This window comes from Protopterus annectens, chromosome 7.part0 (assembly GCF_019279795.1).
Source record: "Protopterus annectens isolate FY-2018-M chromosome 7.part0, PAN1.0, whole genome shotgun sequence".
Classification (NCBI taxonomy): domain Eukaryota; kingdom Metazoa; phylum Chordata; order Ceratodontiformes; family Protopteridae; genus Protopterus; species Protopterus annectens.
In genome coordinates, this window is record NC_056739.1 from 804,017,512 (window position 1) to 804,039,208 (window position 21,697).

The following is a 21,697-nucleotide window of genomic DNA, read 5'->3' on the forward strand; positions in this document are numbered from 1 at the left end:
ATCCCAAAATTATGTCAGTATACTTCAGGAGGGTCTTATGCAGACCAACAATTGACGTCTTAGTCACAGTCTCAAACTGAATGCAAAGAAATGCATCATCATTCCCTTCAGTAAAAACAATGTCCCTTCACACTATCAAATTAATAATACCCTATGTACCTACGAAGTGGTAAGAAATCTGGGATCATAAGTAGACTGTGACCTTAATTTTGACCACCATGTATCTAGTAGTAAGGAAGGCTTTCATGTAGCACACTTGATTAGCAAAGGCATTACATCTAGAGCAAAGGAGGTTATAACCCCTCTATACTCGTCACTAATCAGGCCCATAATTGATTATAATGCTTCTTTCAGCATGTACCATACAAAGTATCTGCAGCAATTGAAGAGACCTCAGAGGTTTCTAGCTAAGAAGATCAAGGGACTCCATCACATGCCTTACACAGACCGACTAAAGTCCCTGTCACTATACTCATTATTATGTAGACTCCATACGGAAGACTTATGCCTGGCAATCTCTGAGCCAATCCTAATGAATTTACTGCACATCTGTATATCAAACAGGACTAGCGCTATCCATTTCAGGGGCCTAAATATGGCCTGTGACTTCAATAAGACATGTTGGAGAGATAGATTTGTCTCCCAGCAATTGTTGCATCTTTGGAATAGTGTGCCATTTCATGTGAAGCAGAGTACCTCCATAACACTTTTCAAAAGGAACCTGGATGAGTAGATAGGGCACTGTAAATTCTTACCGGGGATAGTGCCCACAACCCTCCTAGACATGGGCAGTCATTAATAAATACAATCCTGGGTATTGACTAGAGTATCTATGGTATTACATTGGGATGAAATGGCTAGGCTTGAAATGACCTCTGGGTCAATAACCTAGTAACCTTGTATGATCCTATGATCATATTTAGTTTCATCATTCTATTTCCCTGCCATCCTTTTACATTATTTCTTTCTGTTCCCCTTCAGACTGAACTTTACCCTGGTTCTCGTTTGTTTTTTTTTTTTTTGGCACAGTTACACAGGGTTATTCCACACATTTTTAAAATAGGTAGTCCTTCCCTGCTGGCCTCACAGTGTAGTTGTCTACTTGCTTGCTAAATTGCTGTGCATTCCCAGCATTCACGACACTGCTACAGCTCCTTTTATTGCACAAAAATCCAACTATGTGAAACCTAAAAGATAGCGGGATTTTATGCTGCCCTGAAGAACCAAACACAATTATGTGCATGTTTCAGCACATAAAGGTTATTTTGAAAGCTGTACTTTATGATAATCCTTAACTTGCTAAACACAAACACCTGAGCCAGCAGCAGGGTTTTTTTTACTCTATTTCTTCCTCCTCCAATATTGTTACAGTAGCTTGCACATGGTACTGGATTATAGTTTTTCCTCTAGTCCCTATAGTAATTTGGTCACCAGACATGTTTTGAATTTTATATCTTCAATATAGACTCCCTTCCTAACTTAAATACATTTTGTTTCACTTTTTCCATTGTTCTATTTAACCGTAGCCCTCTTACTATATAAATTTGATTTAGGCTCACAGTTGCCCATACCAAGGCAGTTTCACTAATATCTACAATAACAAGTATTATAGCTTAATGGACAAACAAATTTACTACTAAGAAGCCAGTAGCTCAGAGGAATTTATTGTTTTTACTTGCACATACCTGGAATTTGGCTCTTCCCACTCCATTCACCCTTTGCTACACTCGGGTTCACTCCTCTCCCCTACCCTACTCCCATTCCCACCTACCCCCCTGGCTCCTGACCTTTATACCTAACTAGCTACTTCCCTAAGCCTCTGTCTCACACCAACCTCATTTCTATATAGCCACTCCTTTTCTCACTTTCTTCAATCCACATCACCATCTACCTTCACTCCAAGTCACCTCACTCATACTACCCAAATAGTAAATCTCTTCAGGCTAATACCCCCTACCTAATCCCCTCACTCTAACCACAACTTACATAAACTATAGCCACACCTAAATCCCTACTCACTCCTGTAAAGATATCTACTAAAACTTCACAACAATACAGCAACACTTTGTCCAAGCAAAATGTGGCCTTTAACCTTTACATTAATAATAAGCATCACCATCACCTCACACTTAGCCTCCTACCACTGCACTAGCAACTCAAAATTTCAGACTAAATCCCCTACCTGCCCTATCCATGCACAAGACAAACCAGCCTTTTCAGTACTATCTCCTTCTGTCTACATCTCAAATCTTGACCTAGCTACATTTAAAGTAACCCCATGCCAACTAAACAACCACATTTCCTCAAAATATAACAAGTCTGTAATCAAATGTCTCAAAACTATAATCCAAATAGCATCCCAAATCATACTTAGTGGAGATGTGCACTCAAACCCTGGCCCTAAAAAGAATAACAACCCCCTCCCCACTAAAAAACAAATAACATTCTAACCTCCCTCAGGAAATCAACAGATCTTCTTATACTCAACATAAACATAAGGAGCATAGTGAACAAAATCCCAGAGCTACACACTACCCTGGCCCTCTACTCCCTCGACATAGTCCTTCTCACAGAGACCTGGCTAAAACCATTAAACAATAAATATGACAGTGTTCCAACTGGTTACAATGTTCTTAGACAAGACAGAATATCCAAAAAAGGTGGAGGGATTGCTCTCCTCTTCAAAAACAACCTGACCATTGAATTATTAGCCAATGAACAACCCAAGTTCAATAATGCAGAAACCATGTTTACTATGCTGAAAATCAACTCAAAAAAACACTTACATATAAATGGTACTTATATACCCCCTGGCAATACCATTAACACAGTAAAATCCATTTTAGACTGGACATCCCAAAAATTTCCCCAAGAAACAATCATACTAGGCGATGTTAATATCGACTGGTCCTCCTGTAACTCGCTCTACCCCACTAACCACATTAACCTACACAGTTTTACTCAACTAATCAAAATACAACATGGGTAGATAAAGCATCAAAAAAAGGAGTCCATCCTAGACTGGATCCTTACTAAAAGACCATCTTCAATCCTACCTCTCAGGCTCCCTTCCAGACACCCTCAGAGACCACCTTCCCACCTTTATAATTAGACACCAAGTGAATCCATTAAAATTCTCCACCCTCCAACAAATCCAGTACACAAAGAATTTCAAAATTTATGACTTCATATCTGCACTTAATCAATGCAACTGGAGACCGTTCTCATCTCTCCCCCTTGAAAGTGCTGTAGACTACTTCAGTTACAGTTTCCTAAACATTCTAAATCATCTTGCCCCTATCAGAACTGTTAGAACTAAATCCAACTATGCCTCCTGGCTGATCAGAGATACCAGTCTATGACTAAAACAAATAGATAAAGCATGGGACTCATGGCGTCAATATAAAATTCAAACTAATAGACAGACATACCAGAAACTAAGGAACAAAGCCAAAAAACAAATCAGGACAGACAAAAGTAGCCACTATATAGGCATTCAAACCAAACATAAAAATAACCCACAAAAATTATGGGCTGGTATTAATAAAATCCTACAACCAGGAAAGACCAGTACTCCACCCCTTAACATTGACACCACCACCAATAATATTGCCACCCAATTCGACGAACACTTCACTAAATCCATCCCAGTACTCACTAATAACAGCTCTCCCACTTCACATCCAAACTTGTCTTCTGTACTAGTAGACCAAAACCTCTTCTCCTTACAGCCTCTTCAACTAGTACAATATATACAGTGGATATAAAAAGTGTACACATCCCTGTTAAAATGCCTGGTTTTGTGATATAAAAAAGTGAGACCACAATAAATCATTTCAAAACGTTTCCCACCTTTAATGTGACCTATAACCTGTACAATTCAATTGAAAAACAAACAAATTTGTTAGAGGAAAAATATATATATAAAAAAAAAAAAAACGTACAATATGCTGGTTGCATAAGTGTGCACATGCTTAAACTAATACTTTAAAGTAAATCAATAATAGTTGGAGCGACGCTAGGTAGAGCAAAGCTGTGTTCATTCAATGTACTCAAAACGCCATTTGCTAAATAAAAGCCAAAGAAGTTGTAAAAATCTCCATAGGTTATTTTAATGCATAAAAATATCACACACAGGTTAGCGCTTTCACCACTAGGCTTCTTCAGACCTACAACAATAATAAAACCACCCAAGTTTAAATAGCTTCCTTGGCGGGAAACCACTACTCCCTTAAAGTGCTAGCGTTCATAAATGCAAATCATCATATAGATTCTCTAAAAAATCTTTCTAAAACCATATAATAATCTCAAATATCAATAACCTATACAAAAATATGTATGAGAAACATCTATAAAAAACATTTATGAAAACATAACATTCTTAATAAAACTACACTACACATATCATAGGCATACATTACATCCTTCTTAAAATCATGTGAACTAATGTATACTTATTCAAGAACCAGGAAGTGTCATCATTCCTCAGTCCAACCACCCTGTTTCAGGCTTTCAACTTCCTTGATTTCAGGAATGGTTTAATCGAGACCTTTCCATTAAGTCCCGGGGGCTGATCAGACCTCAGCCTTATAATCCAGATGGTCTCCCTTTCCTCTGTGTATGTTCTAATATCCTCAACTCTAAAATTGGGGCTACCCCCCTCTATTATTTTAAACCTAAAGGCATGAGAATCATCATTATCAATAATGTGCTTGGATAGTGCATTGACCTTGGATTTGATCCTAATATGATATAAATGTTCTCGGATCCTGTCCCTAAGCCTCCTATTCATCTTCCCAACATAAAACATCTAACATGCTTCACATGAGGCAAGGTAAACCACATCAGCAGACATGCAGTCCCCTGCCACATGGAAAACATGCCTAGATGAGTCAGAAGAATGAACAAAAATGGGAATGGAATCTATGAATCCACAGAAACTGAAATGGCCACATGGCATAGTACCACATGCAGTTGAAGTTTCTACATCTAACACTTTCTTAGGGTAACACAAAAGTCTCTTCAGATTCATCTTGTTTTTATAGATGAACCTTGGGGCTACACCCACTGCTTCTTTGACCTCAGGGTCAACCATTAAAATATCCCAATGTGCCTTTACAATATCCTTGATCTGGCCCACATCCTTAGTATAAAACAGGGGGAATGCCACGGACCTGGATGTTGACCCATCCATACATCCATCAATGCAATTTCTCCCAGTCGCTGTAGGATTAGTCACTGCCCCATTGTTCAACCTTTCATACTCTGCAGAAAAATACGGGACTGCAACTTCCCTCCTCAAAGCAGCAATACCTTCTATACCTCTCTCAACATCAATGGCATTATAGCCCCGATCTTTGAACCTGTCACATAAGTCATCCAACTCTCGTATAAACCCCGAGCCATGGTTCACAGAGAGCTTACAAAGCATCAAAGGGATCTCATTGTTGAAAGGTATCAGTCAGGAGAAGGGTACAAAAACATTTCCACAGCATTGGATATACCATGGAACACAGTGAAGACACTAATCAAAAAGTGGAGAAAATGTGGGACAACAGTGACGTTGCAAAAAAATGGACGTCCCTCCAAAATTGATGAAAAGACAAGATAAAAATTGTTCAGGGAAGCTGCCAAGAGACCTACAGCAACATTGAAGGAGCTGCAGGAATTTCTGGCAAGTACTGTTTGTGTACTACATGTCACAACAATTTCATGTATTCTCCATATGTCTGGACTATGGGGTAGGGTTGCAAGGCGGAAGCCTTTTCTTCCACAGAAAACATCCAGGCCCAGCTAAAATTTGCAAAACAATACGTCAAGTCTTCCAAAAGCATGTGGGAAAAAGTGTTATGGTCTGATGAGACCAATGTGGAACTTTTTGGCCACAATTCCAAAAGGTATGTTTGGAGCAAAAACAACACTTTGCATCACCAAAAGAACACCATCCCCACAGTGAAGCATGGTGGTGGCAGCATCATGCTTTGGGGCTGCTTTTCTTCAGCTGGAACTGGGGCTTTAGTCAAGGTGGAGAGAATTATGAACAATTCCAAATACCAGTCACTTTTCGCCCACAACCTTCAGGTGTCTGCTAGAAGGCTGAAGATTAAGAAAAATTTTACCTTTCAACAAGACAGTGACCCCAAGCATACATCAAATCAACAAAAGAATGGCTTCATCAGAAGAAAATTTAAGTTTTGGGATGCTCCAGCCAGAGCCCAGACCTAAATTCAATAGAAAATCTGTGGGTGACCTGAAGAGGGCTGTGCACAAGAGATGCCCTCACAATCTGATAGATTTGGAGCGTTTTTGCATGGAAGAGTGGGCAAATATTGGCAAATCAAGATGTGCCATGCTGATAGACTCCTACCCAAGAAGACTGAATGCTGTAATTAAATCAAAAGGTGCTTCAACAAAGTATTAGTTTAAGGGTGTGCACACTTGTGCAACCAGTGTATTGTACATTTTTTTATTTTTTTATGTTTTCCCCTAAAGGATTTGTTTATTTTTCAATTGAATTGTACAGGTTATAGGTCACATTAAAGGGGGGGAAAGTTTTGAAATGATTTACTGTGGTCTCATTTTTTATATCACAAAAAACAGGCATTTTAACAGGGGTGTGTACACTTTTTATATCCACTGTAAATACCTAAATAGGTTTAAACCCACAACCCTGGCCACTGAAAAATTACCTTCAGGATATCTAAAGATCGCAGCCAAAGCCATCTCTTACCCAGTCTCCATGCTGATTAACTGCTCTTTATCAGAAAAATGCATTCCTTCTCTGTGGAAAATTTCATATATAATACCACTCCACAAAGGAGGTAACTCCGTGGAACTATCTAATTACAGTCCAATTGCCATTCTATCCCCTTATCTAAAATCCTAAAAAAAATGTATACATTCCCAAATAATGCTCTATCTCCTCATTAATAAACTGCTAACCAACATCCAGCACGGATTCCACCCCAATCACAGTACTACCACAGCCCTTATTAGCTTTACCAATACAGTAAACCAACATCAAAACAATGGTAACCTAGTATCCACTGTATTCCTAGATGTCTCTAAGGCCTTCAATACTGTCTCCCATCCCAAACTCCTTTCTGCTCTCTCTGATCTTAATCTCAGTCACTCCACACAAGTGTGGTTTCAAAACTATCTAACCAACTGCCAACAAGCAGTAAAATGGCAAAACTCCTTATTTCCCCTCCTACCTGTTACGCTAGGGGTCTCCCAAGGATCCATTCTTGGACCTCTTCTTTTTAACATATTCACCAACCAATGCTACAGTGCTACCCACCATACCACTCTAGTCCAGTACGCAGATGACTCCACTCTAATCTGCTCCGCCCCATCACTCCCTCAACAACAGGAATTGACACGAGTCCTTTACTGCTGTTGAAACCTGGTTAGCTAACTCTCAACTAATACTTAACACCAGTACAACACAGCTAAAGATATTCTTTCCCACTAGAGTCTTAGACCCCATACCACCATTAACAATATTCTCAGCTAATAACACCCCTATCACACCTGTCCAACACACCAAACTTCTAGGGGTTACCATAGATCACAACATGAAATTCGATATGAACATTGCACACACAATAAAGAAAGTCCATAAAAAACTCAGAACGCTATATAGATGCAAAAAGTACTTCACCAAAGACAGTAAAGCCACCATCACAAGAACCCACCTACTATCTATCTATCTTTGGAGCTTTTCTTCCCAGGCCTCCACTGAAAAAGGACCTGTGTCCAGTTGGAAGTTCCCAGTAAACAAATGTAAATAAATAAATACACTATCCACACTCATCTATGCCCCCCCACCCATACTCATCAACCTAAACAAAGCAGACTTTAACAAACTAACCACCTACTACAATAAAATAACTAGGTTTGCTAGTGACTAACCCTTCAGGACACATCATTGCATAGCAATCAAGCAACTATCCTGGCTATAATTACCAAAACTGTTCACATATAACCAGCTTACAATAGCCCACCAAATTCTATATTATCTCGACAGACTTCCTGCTCTTCATGGTCTACTCAATATCTACTCTAACAAATGCCTTTTAAGATACACCAATAAAGCAATGGCTGATAAAGGCAAAAGCAACAATAGCTCTGGGGACTCCTTGTTTTCCATTTCTGTTGCAAAAGCATGGAATAATGTCCCCGTAGATATTAGGACCACTGAAAACAAAAATTATTTCAAAAAACGTCTCTGGTCCCATTTACATAGTTCATGGTTATGTAATTGTTCTGACTTTGGGTAGCTTCACTTAATTAGATCATATCATAGTTTAACCTTCTATGAAAGCTTGCAACAACTCCTTTCTATACTCTTAATCAATGTGTGTTTACTGTACTCGCTACTGATGAATGTAACCAAAAGACTGAACAAAATGTCCTTTTAACTGCATTGTTTATTGTAACACACTGCGCTCCTTATAGTATATTTACTTTTTGCTCCTTTCTTGGCCTTGAAATTGTACCTTATTAACTTTTTGACTCTGTACTGTATTTTACTAACATGTGTATTGTATTTACTTTATTTGCTGTACTAATCTTTGTGAAGCTTTTCTCCTTGGGCCTCCACTGAAAATGGGATCCATGCTCACTTGGACTTTCCCAGTAAACAAATGTAAAATAAATAAATAAAATGCTGCATTGGAACTGTTTCAGTTAAGGTCACCTTTGTATCTATCCCACCCAAGCCTTTCATCTCTCACCTTATCGCAGTTCCCCATCAACAGAATTTACCAGCAAAAAATAAATAAATAAAATAAAATGAAATGAAAGACTCCAAATAACCATCACACTCTACTTCCTCACCTTCTCCCACCACTAAATGTTTTGCTTTAAATTCTTAAAGCTATAACACACCCACCTTCTGCTTAAGTATCCCCATCTACTTCTTGACATAGTGATCCTACAATCAAAACCCCAAACTCTCCCTCCTTTTTCACTTCTGGTAAAAATTACAATCTCAGCTCTTTGTTTTCATCTTTGGATGTATCATTCTTGTTACCCACAATCTAGCATGCACAGTATCCTAACACATCACTTTATTGCATTTACTAATACCCTAACACTTGCAGAATGGCTTTACTTCCACACTCTCCCCCCCAAAAAACACTACCCCACTACCAGTCATAGCCTTCCAGTGGTTTATACCCATCAGTAGCTTCCTGTTCTCTAGTCCTCACCACCTATCCACCACGTGTCACTTTTCTTCCTCCATTTTCCTCATACCTCCAGATTTCATTCCTCCAAAAATGTCAGCCTCCTACAGATTCTACAGCCCATCCTTCCATCCCCCCACCCACAACTCACTGATTCACCTCCTACAGATTCTACAGCCCATCCTCCCACCCACAGCTCTCTAATTCGCCTTCTACGGATTCTACATCCCATCCTCCCACCTCCTCCCACGGCTCTCTGATTGGTCCTCACATCATGCCTGTTCTTCTCCCTGTCTTTAGCATCCCCACACCTGGATGCTGCAGGCTAAAGCTCCTGCCTCTTCTGTGGAACTTTACTCTGTCATCTTTTAACTAGGACTGTGCTTCTCCCAACAAAGGATACACAAAAGCAAATAACAGTATAAATTAATTAACATTTTAGGTTTGCTTGAATGTTAGGAGGGGTCTTTTGCATTGTATTTGCTTGTTTGTTAGCCCTGCAAACCTACAAGGTACAAATGCCTTGCTAACAGGATAACCTAGAACCACTGTTTAAATGTCTTGCTTATAGAAACATATTTAAGTGGAGGCCGACAGATTTACACCCAGGACTATATGATGACATTGTTATTAATTCACTGCTTTAGTCCCTTGTTCTAAATGCCAGATAGTGCTAAACACATTGTTCTCAATTCAGAGACCCTTTATATGGAATAGCTGGATACTGAAGTCATTATGCACTATCAGATCAGAACTAATCCCACATGCAATGCTTAGACACTTAGAAAATTAAACAAGAAACAATTCTGTTTCGGTGTTGTAACCATATCTTGTCACCTTGTTATCCAAAAGCTGTGGTCTGTCACACTGACATACTTCACATTTCCACATTTGTACCACTTCCTTCTCATTGACAGAGAAAAAGAGAGTCAGACAAAACATTAAGCTATTTCTGGTTTATCTTTCTGCTGTAGACTTCACTATCTTCTATGTCAACAAAAATCCTAAAGCACTTAATCAGTCATATCTTTCCAGATACATATTCACTCTTTAAAGGGGCACATTTCAATCATTTTGATTATATCTTCAGTTTTATGGTTGGCATGGTAATTGCACTGTACATATGCAACATGTACACTTTTACAAACTCATACAGCCTCTCTCTCTCTTTCTCTTCTATGTAGACATAATACCTGACTCTCGCGGTGGTTGCATTGTCTCTGTATTTGGACTGCTGGGTGCCTAACTCCAGATGTGGATGCAGAACGGCCCAAGCGATAAGCTCCACCAAATTCTAGAACAAATGATGAAATGTAATCATTACCAAAGAATTTCTGACATGGCTCAATTTCTTTATTACCCATTCACGTACATGCATTTTAAAGAGACAAATCACATTTGAATCATACATAATTCTTGGAGTATAGCAATATTTTCTTTTTTTTATCCCTGACCCACTGAGGTGGTTGCATTTATAAGAGGTCACTTTTTACATCATGGCATTATAAATAACCAGTGATGAAATCATCTGTGACCGACCCTCCTCCCAATGACCTAGTACACTGAGTGGTGAATAAAAAGTATGTACTGCTACAGTTAGAACTAACAAGTCTGGGATTCAGATCCCCTTAACAAAGTTAGACGCATGAAGAGTTCATTTTTAATGTGCAAATTGATGCTGAACGAAAGGATAGCCATCATTACCCTTGCTATACATGTATTGACATCTGCATGACATGTTCTTCACAAATAAAAGCCACATTCCACATACTTTTCCAAAGACTGATAATATCTGATGATCATTTAGACCTTCTTCTCTGCAGCTGACCCTCTGATGACTAAAGTCCTTATTCAGTACAGGCCATTGCTCCTGTATAGCACTTACTTCCTAGTCCATTCTCGAGCACATGTAATGAAGGTACATGTACTGCATCATCTCTTTTAAGTGACGTCAAACATAATCTGTTCTAGTACACATGTAATGAAGGTACGCACACTGCATCATATCTTTTAAGGGGCATCAAATAAAAGCCACATTCTACATACTGTCCCAAAGACTGATAATATCTGATGGCCACTTAGACCATTTTCTCTACAGCTGAACCTCTGATGACTAAAGTCCTTATTCAGTATAGCCCATTGCTGCTGTACAGCACTTACTTCCTAGTCCATTCTAGAACACATGTAATCAGTGGTGGCTGGTGACTTCAAATCAAAGGGGGGCTGCAGGAGACAGCTGAATGGGTGGGGTTATTGGGAAGGGGTGTGGACAACTAGAAAGGGGAGGAGATATGCTCAAAACCACAAAAACTAAATATACTGCCCTGGGTGCCAAACTGTCATTATGAGAGTCCAATCAAGACAAAATGAAGTGTAGAAGAATAAAAATATTTCAATGCATTGACTGCATGACAGCTTAATATCTAGATGGAAACAAAAAAGGTTGTGAGGCATGAAAAAATGAATTACTTTTTTTTAAATACATTAATGGAATGCCAGTCAAAATCAAGTATAAGAAAAACAAGCAGCACTCAACTCAAACCACTTCTTGCACTGCAGTTCTAATTATAATTTATATTCAGCTTTATTAAAGTACCAAGTAACATGCTGAAAGTAGAAATCTCTGATGCCCCCACTTGTAAAATGTTCCTTATCCAAAAAAAGACCTGCTGCCTGACATCTACTTGTTTCATGGGGAAAACATGATCAAAGTAAAAAATGAAAAGCAAACAAGAAATAAGCTCAAGATACATTGCTTAAAAGGATTACTGTACAGGTTATGGACCACACGATTGGCATTCTGTTTACGGGTAAAGCCTGCAGAGATGACTGGAAGTATTTAAGTGTAATGAGACTCTTAAAATAATGTAATCCTGTCCTTTATTACATATACTGGTATATGCATTTCAGTACCCAAGGCTTATACATTATCTAGTTAAGTATTCTCTACATGGCAACAGAAAGGCTTTCAATGTTGGCAATTCTTTAACAGTATGCTTACTAAAGCTTACTTGCATCTTGCAATCTCAGCCAAACTTACCTGATGGTCATTAAAGTATTGCTACTTAAACACAGAGCAACAGGTACTTTGAGTAATAAGCATAAATCAACAGTACAAAAAATATGACAGAAACCAGGCCATTCTGTAAAAATCAAGGACAGATGAAAAGCCACTCTAGTACTTGTGTCTACCTTGGATTGGGGGATACTCTGCACATTTACACTGCATAACTACTCCTTGCCTTGCTTCGACACATCCAGAGTCACTACATGGGGGAGTGGGGTGCAACAAGTATGTCACAGTTTGAAATGTCTCTGGCTGACTTGTGATGGCCCTGACACATTTGTCATACCTCTCAACCTCAGAGCAAGAAATCTGGACAAAGCCATACAAAGAAATGGGACAAAGGCCCAAAAATAAGGACAATTTTTAAAATATTGCTCTTATAAACTTAGAAAGATAATAGAGGTCTTGCATTAGTATGAATTTTCTGAATGGTATGAAATCTGAAACTTAAATGTCTGTCATTATTTTCTAACTTCAGTCTTTAATGATTTGTCACTAATTTGCCAGAAAAACACAATTTTATGAAAAATGGACCAAAAATGTGATGTAAAAATATAAAATAGCAACACAATACAGCTGGGAACCTGTCAAAGAAGGGACACTTTAATATTAGTATTGCCAACTTGAGCAGCTGACAAAATGAAAGAATCTGCATGCATTTCTGAAATAAAAGTGATCTAACTGATTATTACAGTTATTTCTTAATTATAAACCCTCCATGTTTTCTTCCAAAATTGCTATTTTGCGGAGGGATCATTAGGGGAAGAGCAACATTTTGAGCCAAAATCAGGGACAGTTGAGAGGTTTGGCTATGCCTAATTCTATAAAGCAATTTATTTGCATGTACCTCTCAACCTGTTAATGCAATAAATCTGGACAAGGCCAAATATATTGGGGGAACATATAAACAGTACTAAAAATTGCTCTTGTATAAACTGAGACAGTTGATAGAACAGGTCTTACTTTAGCATGCATTTTTCTGAAGGTTATGAAGTCTGAAACTCAGTGTGTCATTATTTAGTGACTTAATTCCTAAATGATTTGCCAGAAAACCACAAATTTTATGAGGAACAAACCAAAAATAAGAAGCAAAAAATCTATTCTTTCTTTGAAAATCTGGACAGTTGGGAGGTATGGTTCAACTGGGACTGCCTAAGTTTGCCGCCCTTCCCCCTCACAAAACCATGGTCGAATGGAGCCTCCCCCTGCAGCCATTCCAATGAACCATTACTTGGCTATTTCACTCCATTTACCATAAAGACTAATGTACATACTGATTTACTTCTATGATGATTTGAACTTCATTTGAAAGTTTTATTTTGCATTTTACAGCACAAACACTAAGACATCTGCGAAACAAACTTGGCATTAAAACGTCTCTGCCATTGAAATTCACATTAATTGAAACAACATTGAAACCCACATTCAAAGAAAATACATTTTACCCGTGGCAGATAAAGATTAATTCTAGGCTGTTTTCAAATCATAGGCCCCTTGCATATGAAACATACATGTGCTCTTTGATTCACCTTCCTATTGCTTTGAACATTTTTCCAGTAAACAATGAAACAAAACGCATGCACCAATGACAAAACTGCCCAATTCAGAAGATTTCCATCATAAAAGTCTACTCAAACTTCTGCAGTCCACTATTATCAGTAAATATGCACAATTCTACAGTCCACCATTATCAGTAAATATGCACAATCTCTGAAGTAGTAAAAAAGTAATCTAAATAATTCCATGTTAAATAAATCTGTAATGAAGAGGTTGCTGCTGGTTTCATCGAAAAAATAAAGTGTCTGATGCCCCTGAGGAATAAATTGCCTAAATTACATTAAAAATAAACTAGTAATATTGCAATAGGAAATGGATGGCAAACTGATAACAGGCGCATAGTTAGTATCTTAAATTTCAGTACGGCAGCATTCACCCGTTATGGGAGTAGAACCAACAACCTTCTGCATAAAAAGCAAGTACACAACCAGTTGTGCTATTAGCAATGTGAGCTGACTTAGCATAATAATCACTAAACTTCTCTTCCCCTGCAGCTCTCAGCTCCTTGTAAAATCTACTCAATACTCAACTGCATCTCAACTTCGCAGCACAAGAAATCTAGAAAAAGCCAAATTTATTGAGGTGGGTCAAAAGGGCAAAAACAGGGACACATTAAACATTGCTTGTATAATCTTGGAAAGCTGCTAGAATAAAATGCTGTGTTACCACCATACATTTTACTGCCAAGGTCCCTGTGCAAAAGAGTCAGAACAACATACCACTATGCCAAATTACCTGCTTTGTGAAAGAAAAATGCTGTGTTACCACCATACATTTTACTGCCAAGGTCCCTGTGCAAAACAGTCAGAGCAAAATACCACTACGCCAAGTCAGCTGCTTTGTGAAAGAGAGGAAGACTGAAACTTAAATGGCTATCATTTAATGAATTCAGTTCTCACCATAGCTGTCAACCTCTTAGCACAAAACACCTGGACAAACCCAGTAATGAGGGAATACAGCCCTCAAACATATTCAGTGAATTCAGTTCTTGCCATAGCTATCAATCTTAGCACAAAAACCTGGGCAAAGCCAACAACAGGGTAATGCAGTCCCAAAAATAAGGACAAATTTCAAATAGTCATCTTATAAACTTAGAAAATTGCTATAATAAAAGGTTGTATTACTATATATTTATTGCTAGAATAAAAAGTTGTTTTATTATGTATTTTCTGAAGAATATGAAGTCTGAAATTCAAATGCCTGTCAATTTTACTTCTGACGGAACAAAAACAATTTTCAGCAGGGGCCCAGGGAGAAATACTGTAGACACATGTCTTTGTAAAATGGCAGGACACCAGAGAAAATCCACACAAACACAGGGATAAGCTGCAGATTCCACACAGACGGCACCCCAGCCAAGAATCAAACCAGAAAACCTATAGCTGTGAGGCAACAGTACTGCCACTGCATGACTGCACCATCAAATATGTAAGGAATTAAAAATTCAGAAACCTGAAGTCTGAAATTCAAATGCCTGTCAATTTTATTTAACATTTGTTAATCAGGACAGTCTGACTTGGAACAAAAAACAATTTTCAGCAGAGGCCCAGGAAGAAATAATGCAGACATGTCTTTGTAACATGGGAGGACACAAAAGCAAACCCACACAAAAACAGGTAGAAGATACAGACCCCCACAAAGAAGGCACCCCAGCCAAGAATCAAACCTGAGAACCTGCAGCTGTGAGACAACAATGCTACCACTGCACCATCAAATATCAAGCATTGCAATATTTACAAACCACAGATATTATGAGGAACAGATCAGATCAAATATGAGGCAAAAATCTGCAATTTTTTTACAAATGGTGGTGGGTAGGGAATTCAGGTCTTTAACACCTGCATACAAAGTACAGGGTTCAAGCCTGAGGTATTCCTTACCACATCACCATGGGTCTAACCACCAGTATATTGCACCTGGGGCATTTTCTCACACACACACACACACACACACACATGCACACACACGCACACACACATACACACACACCTACCCACCTTGTAGCAAACCATACATCCAAATCCCTGTCCACACACTTACCTGTAGTAGACCTTGTAGCAAACCACTCCAAATCCCTGTCCGCAAACCACCATAAATCCAAATCCCTAAGCTACGAAATCCTGGGCAAATACAGACCCTGCCCGTCGTGAGATCTTCCCCCGATGAGACCCCTGCCCATTGCGAGATCTTCCCCCGACGAGACTGCAGCAAACTTAGACTGCTGAAGTTGCAGTCCGACCCCAATGTGTTTTCCCAGCGAGTTCCAAGACAGTCTATGCAGTTTAAAACTGCATAGACTTCTGGGAACTCCGTTCTTCATGTTTCCCAGTCAGGACTGCTGCTGAGACACTCTGCGCATGCTCCAGACTGTCTCAACAGCAGTCCGGACTAGTGCGCATGCGCGAAAGTCCGCGATTTTTAAAATTTTTTTATCTTTTCATTTTCTTTTTATTTTATTACTTTTTCTTTATTTTACAGTTGAAGGGGCTGTAGTCCGGCAGTCCAATAGCACGGGCCGCCCCTGCATGTAATGAAGGTACATACACTGTATCAGATCTTTTAAGGGATACCCCATCATTCTTAAAAACACTGTCTAGAATTTTCCATCTCTGTAAAAATGTAATAATTTGTTTGTGTATCTGTTTTTGTGTTTGTTTACATCTGTGTAAAAATCCTTTTATTTGTGTTTTATTTTGTGTTTTAAACTGTAAAAATGTAACAGTTTGTTGAATATCTTTTTGGAGCTTTCCTTCTGCTGAACATGGACATGCATCCAGTCAGACTATCCTGATAAACAAATGTAAAATAAAATAATAAATAAATATATAAGGGACATCAAACATACTTGTTTTAGAACACATGTAATGAAGGTAGGTACACCACATCATATCTTTTAAGGGACATCATACATATTCTATTGTAGGATAAATGTAACGGAAGCAAAAAAATCCTCTGTTTTAACAAACGTCAAACATAGTCTGTTCTATGATGCATATAATGAAGGCACACACTACGCCATCTGTTTTAAGGAACATTAAACATAGTCTGTTGTAAGACATGCAATGAAGGTGCACACTATATCATCTTCTGTTTTAATGGACCTCAGAGTCTGTTGTAGGACACATAATGAATGTACATATTGCAACACATATTTTAAGAAACAACAAATGTAGTCTCTTCTAGAACATATTTATCTATCTTTTTATCTCTTCGTTCTTGACCAGGTTAATCTCACTAGTAGTCTCTTTACAGAGGAGACACAAGGTGGTATTTATACTACGTATGCAATGAAGACACACATTACATCATCTGTTTTGAAGGACATAGAACACAGTCTGTTTTAGTTCACATTTAATGAAGGCACATACTAGATACTCTGTTTTAAAGAACATTAGTCTGTTCTAGGACACATACTGAAGGTACCCATCTGTTTTAAGAGAGATGTGACATAGTCTCTTCTAGGACATGTACTGAAGGCACATATACTATATATCATCTGCTTTAAGAAACATCAGACATAGTCTGTTCTAGAACACATTTTAAGAAGGCATCAGCACTACATCACCTGTTTTAAGGGACATAAAACACAGTGTGTTCTAGGACAAATTTTATGAAGGCACACATACATCATCATCTATTGTAAGAGACATCACACATATAACTCTGTAAGTACTGTGGACCAGCAATAACTGGCTTACTGATTCCACATTACTGTTCTAACCTGGACTTTAATTTACCTCTAACCTAAACACCCTGTCTCCCAGCAATGCTACGAATGCCACTCATTAAGTTTCTTATGCATGTTGGCAGCTTTTTCACTATCCATCCTTCATGGTGAGAAATTGACCAACTCCTCCTGTGAAGAAAGGTTTGTCCACATAAATCAACATATCTCATTGCAATTACGTGCCTCTTTTGTTGTGCTTTCATACAATACATATCTTTAATACACTTACCTCAGTAACACCTGCATTTGTTTCTGCAGAATCAACACACAATATACCTTTATGCATCTATTATTGCTTATATGGTTATCCAGCTTCTGCACATAAATGCTGATGGAGACAATCACTGGGCAATGTGCAGCTAAAATGCTTTATAAAATTTGGGACCTTCATTCCTTACTTTGCCAAGTGTTACTTGGTCTATGATCTTTCTATGATCTTTATTTACAGTGATACTGAAAGAAAAAAATGTTCCCCATGCTCCTCACCACCACATCATAGTGATGTGGCTTTACCATTTTCTGCTGCTGCCCTCTACTGGCAACCAAAAGAATGCATTTCACAGTCAACTTCCATTCATGTTTTTTATACATGAATTACAAAAAAAAAAATACTAGCAACATTTTAGTTTATACAGTTTGAAAATATGGATTATCTTCATATTTAAATTAATATTTACATAACAATGACACCAGCACTCTTAGAAGTTATTAGCATAAATCTTATGCAATGGGCAACAAAACAGTCAGTTATGCTTGAGCTGTGCTAGTACAGTGAAGATATATTATGTGTTCATTATATATATATATATATATATATATATATATATATATATATATATATATAAAATTATGCAGATATTCACAATTTTTATAGTTCACCAAGTAGCTGAATAATAAGCATCATGAGCAGAATTACTGGACTTGATATGACAGACTACAAGTCAGCCAAAACTTGCTGTTGGCTGTATATGTACAAAATAAATGGTTTCTAAGCTACTGGACTTGATTTGCATGTATACCAGAGGTTGTTGGTTGCTGTGGCAGAGGATATGTCCCCTCTCCTCATATGGCAGTGGTGACCCCTGAATTGATTATAATAGCTTGGAGGTGGGGGCATAGAAATATTTTAGATGTATTTATTTTGACGTTTATATATTTTTAAGCACCTTTATTGAATTATAACTTTAAATACAGGCAAACATATATTTAGATAAAAGAAAGCAAACAACATTAACAAATTCCCAGTTACAAACATTATACGTCACATATATCTGTTTATAGAATTATCAACAATCCAGTATTACATAAACTGTGCAATTTCGGCCTTCCTCCTCAGAAACACTACTCTGCATATAATGTAGAAAAATGCCACCAACAACTGCCAGTAGCTAAGTCCACAAAACAAAATGAAGCAAATAGTTAAAAAAAAACACATGGATGCAGATACGATGAAAGGATCCAGATATACTCTATTTATTGTAAAACAACACATAAGCGCTTTCATAGTTAAAACTGCTTCTTCAGATGTGATAAAACACTCAATTTAATCAACATTAAATACTGACTTTAATTAAGAAATGACCAATCGCTTAAAGGTGTCAAACAATATAATAAACATATATATATATATATATATATATATATATATATATATATATATGGATCTACTTCAGTAGATCGAACTTTTACAAGTTCGAACCACATATGGCCGAAACTATATGTTCGAACTCGTAAAAGTTCGAACACTGAAGTAAAAATAAATAAAACAACAAAACACAAAACGAAACATCTAGCCCCCATGCACCCCACCACACCCCCTTTCTTAAATATACCAACTCCAAGATCACACTACATTGCGAAAATGAGAAATCTTCCCTTTCTGCACTGTACAAAGATCTCCATTCAGTCCGATCGAACTTTTACAAGTTCGAACATATGGTCTCGGCCATATGTGGTTCGAACTTGTAAACGTTCGATCTACTGAAGGGGACTCATATATACGTATGTATAAAACATAAAATATATATATTTTATATATATATATATATATATATATATATATATATATATATATATATATATATATATATATATATATATACACACACACACATCACAATTTTTTATCTAAAAAGCGGTTTGGCCTTGAGCATAGGTTTAATTGGGACTTTGTCATTGAGACCATGACCAAAGTCACTTCTCAATCTAACAATGCATTTGGCTTCAAGTCGTTCAGTTATATTTCTCACATCCCCTTCACGAATACTATCATATATTCTCCCATTGACCATAAACTTGAATCTATGATCACCTGTAGTCTCTCTAATATAGTTAGCTAAGGCATTAGACATATTAAAATTACTAATGTGATATAGATGTTCTTTAATTCTTTCTTTTAAAGCCCTGTCTATTTTACCAATATAGAATTTATGATATGACAGATAGTATGCTAAATATACAACATGCATCGAGTCACAAGTAGCACCAACATTAAAGACATACTTCTTACACTGATATGGATGTATAAAAGTCTCTGTACTATCTATATACTTACATATGGCACAGCCACCACAAGGTTTAGTGTAATTCAACCTACTGGAAACAATGTTTCTCTTAGGATAACATAATTGTCTTTTTTTTAAGGACTTCATAGTTTTAAACAAAAATTTTGGTTAGTCATCAATCAATTCTTTAATCTCATTGTCAGTGGTAAGAAAAGGCCAAAACATTCTAATAACATGTATAAAATAATTGACATCACTAGAATAATGTATTGGCATTTTTAACTTTCCTTTTTTTTTTAAATAATTTCCTCTGCATTGGCTTCAGTATTCGTCACAAAAACTTCTGAAAATATGGTTTAGCTTTACTGCCACTCAATTGTGTGACTTCTTTGATAACATGACATACTTCATGTTCACTGTATCCCCTGTCAACAAAAACCCTAACCAAATCATTTGTTTGGCCAAAAAAAATCCTTATCCACTACATTGGGTCTTGATGTTCTAAAAACCTGATTTTTAACCACATTCTTAAAAATATGTGGTGCATGCATACTATCCGGAAATAAAAGATGGTTACAGTGACAAGGTTTCCTATACAACTTTGTTGATATAATACAATAATTATCTACCATAACTCTAACATCAAAGAAATCAATGCTCTTATCCAAAAATGTAGGAGAAAAATGAAGATATGAGGTGCTCAAATTAATATATTCCTCAAAGGCATATAGCTACCCTATAAAAGGAAAATGTCATCCACAAATCTTCAATAAAAAAAATAATGGACTCACTAAAAGGTCCACATATAACATGTTCACATTCCCAAACAGCCACAACATTGGCGTAGCTATTGGCACAAGAAGACAAAACATTATTTTCCAAAAGACATCTAAAAAATGTACAATACATGTCCGTTCTATGGGAAATAAAACCAGCCTTCTCCAGTAAATAATCTCTTAACACTGCTAATGCCAACATCATTAGGAATTACTGTAAATAAAGATTTTTACGTCAAAAGTAACCAAGAGAATTCTAGTATTAGATGCATGTCCATGAGTATTTAAAAACAGATCAGTTAAAAAATGTCAGGTATCTTTCAAAATATAACCATTTAAATCCAAAAGAGGTCTCAAAATCTTTTCAGTGTAAATGGAGACGAGCTCAGTGCACCAATTTCTTCCTGACACTATCGGACGTAAAGAGGGATGAACAGGATTCTTATGTAACTTAGGTAGACCCTCAATAACTGGTATCAGTGTTTTGTCAACTATCAAATAATCAAAGACTTATCAATAACTTTCTGAGTTAACAGACTCTTCAAAATATGTTGAACAGTTCCTATCATAAAATCCACATGATTTTTAGTTATCTTACCACAGAAGCTGGTATCAGCCAACATTACTTTCATTTCTGCAATATACCAATTTCTATCTAATGCCACAATGGGTCCGCCCTTATAGGCCAGTCTTATAACAATGCCTGTGATACTCTGTAATTTTCGTAAAGAAATGAATTTCTCCTCTGTTAAATTATAATGCTTATGAAATCTAGACTTGCTAACATCTATCTTGTAAAACTCATCTACACATAACTTTTGAAAAGCAGCTATTAATGGATTTAGGACTACAACATATAAATTAGTTTTTTAAAA

The 21,697-nt window shown here is 37.2% G+C and overlaps 1 protein-coding gene across 1 annotated transcript in view; it reads right to left on the minus strand.

The window, feature by feature from the left end:
- The window catches only part of NYAP1 (neuronal tyrosine phosphorylated phosphoinositide-3-kinase adaptor 1), a 240,708-nt gene that overhangs the window by 39,606 nt on the left and 179,405 nt on the right, over positions 1–21,697 (minus strand). Inside the window, exon 5 of the mRNA XM_044077340.1 lies at positions 10,385–10,485. Within this exon, the coding sequence (XP_043933275.1) occupies positions 10,385–10,485 (101 nt within the window). The remainder of the gene's footprint in view (positions 1–10,384; positions 10,486–21,697) is intronic.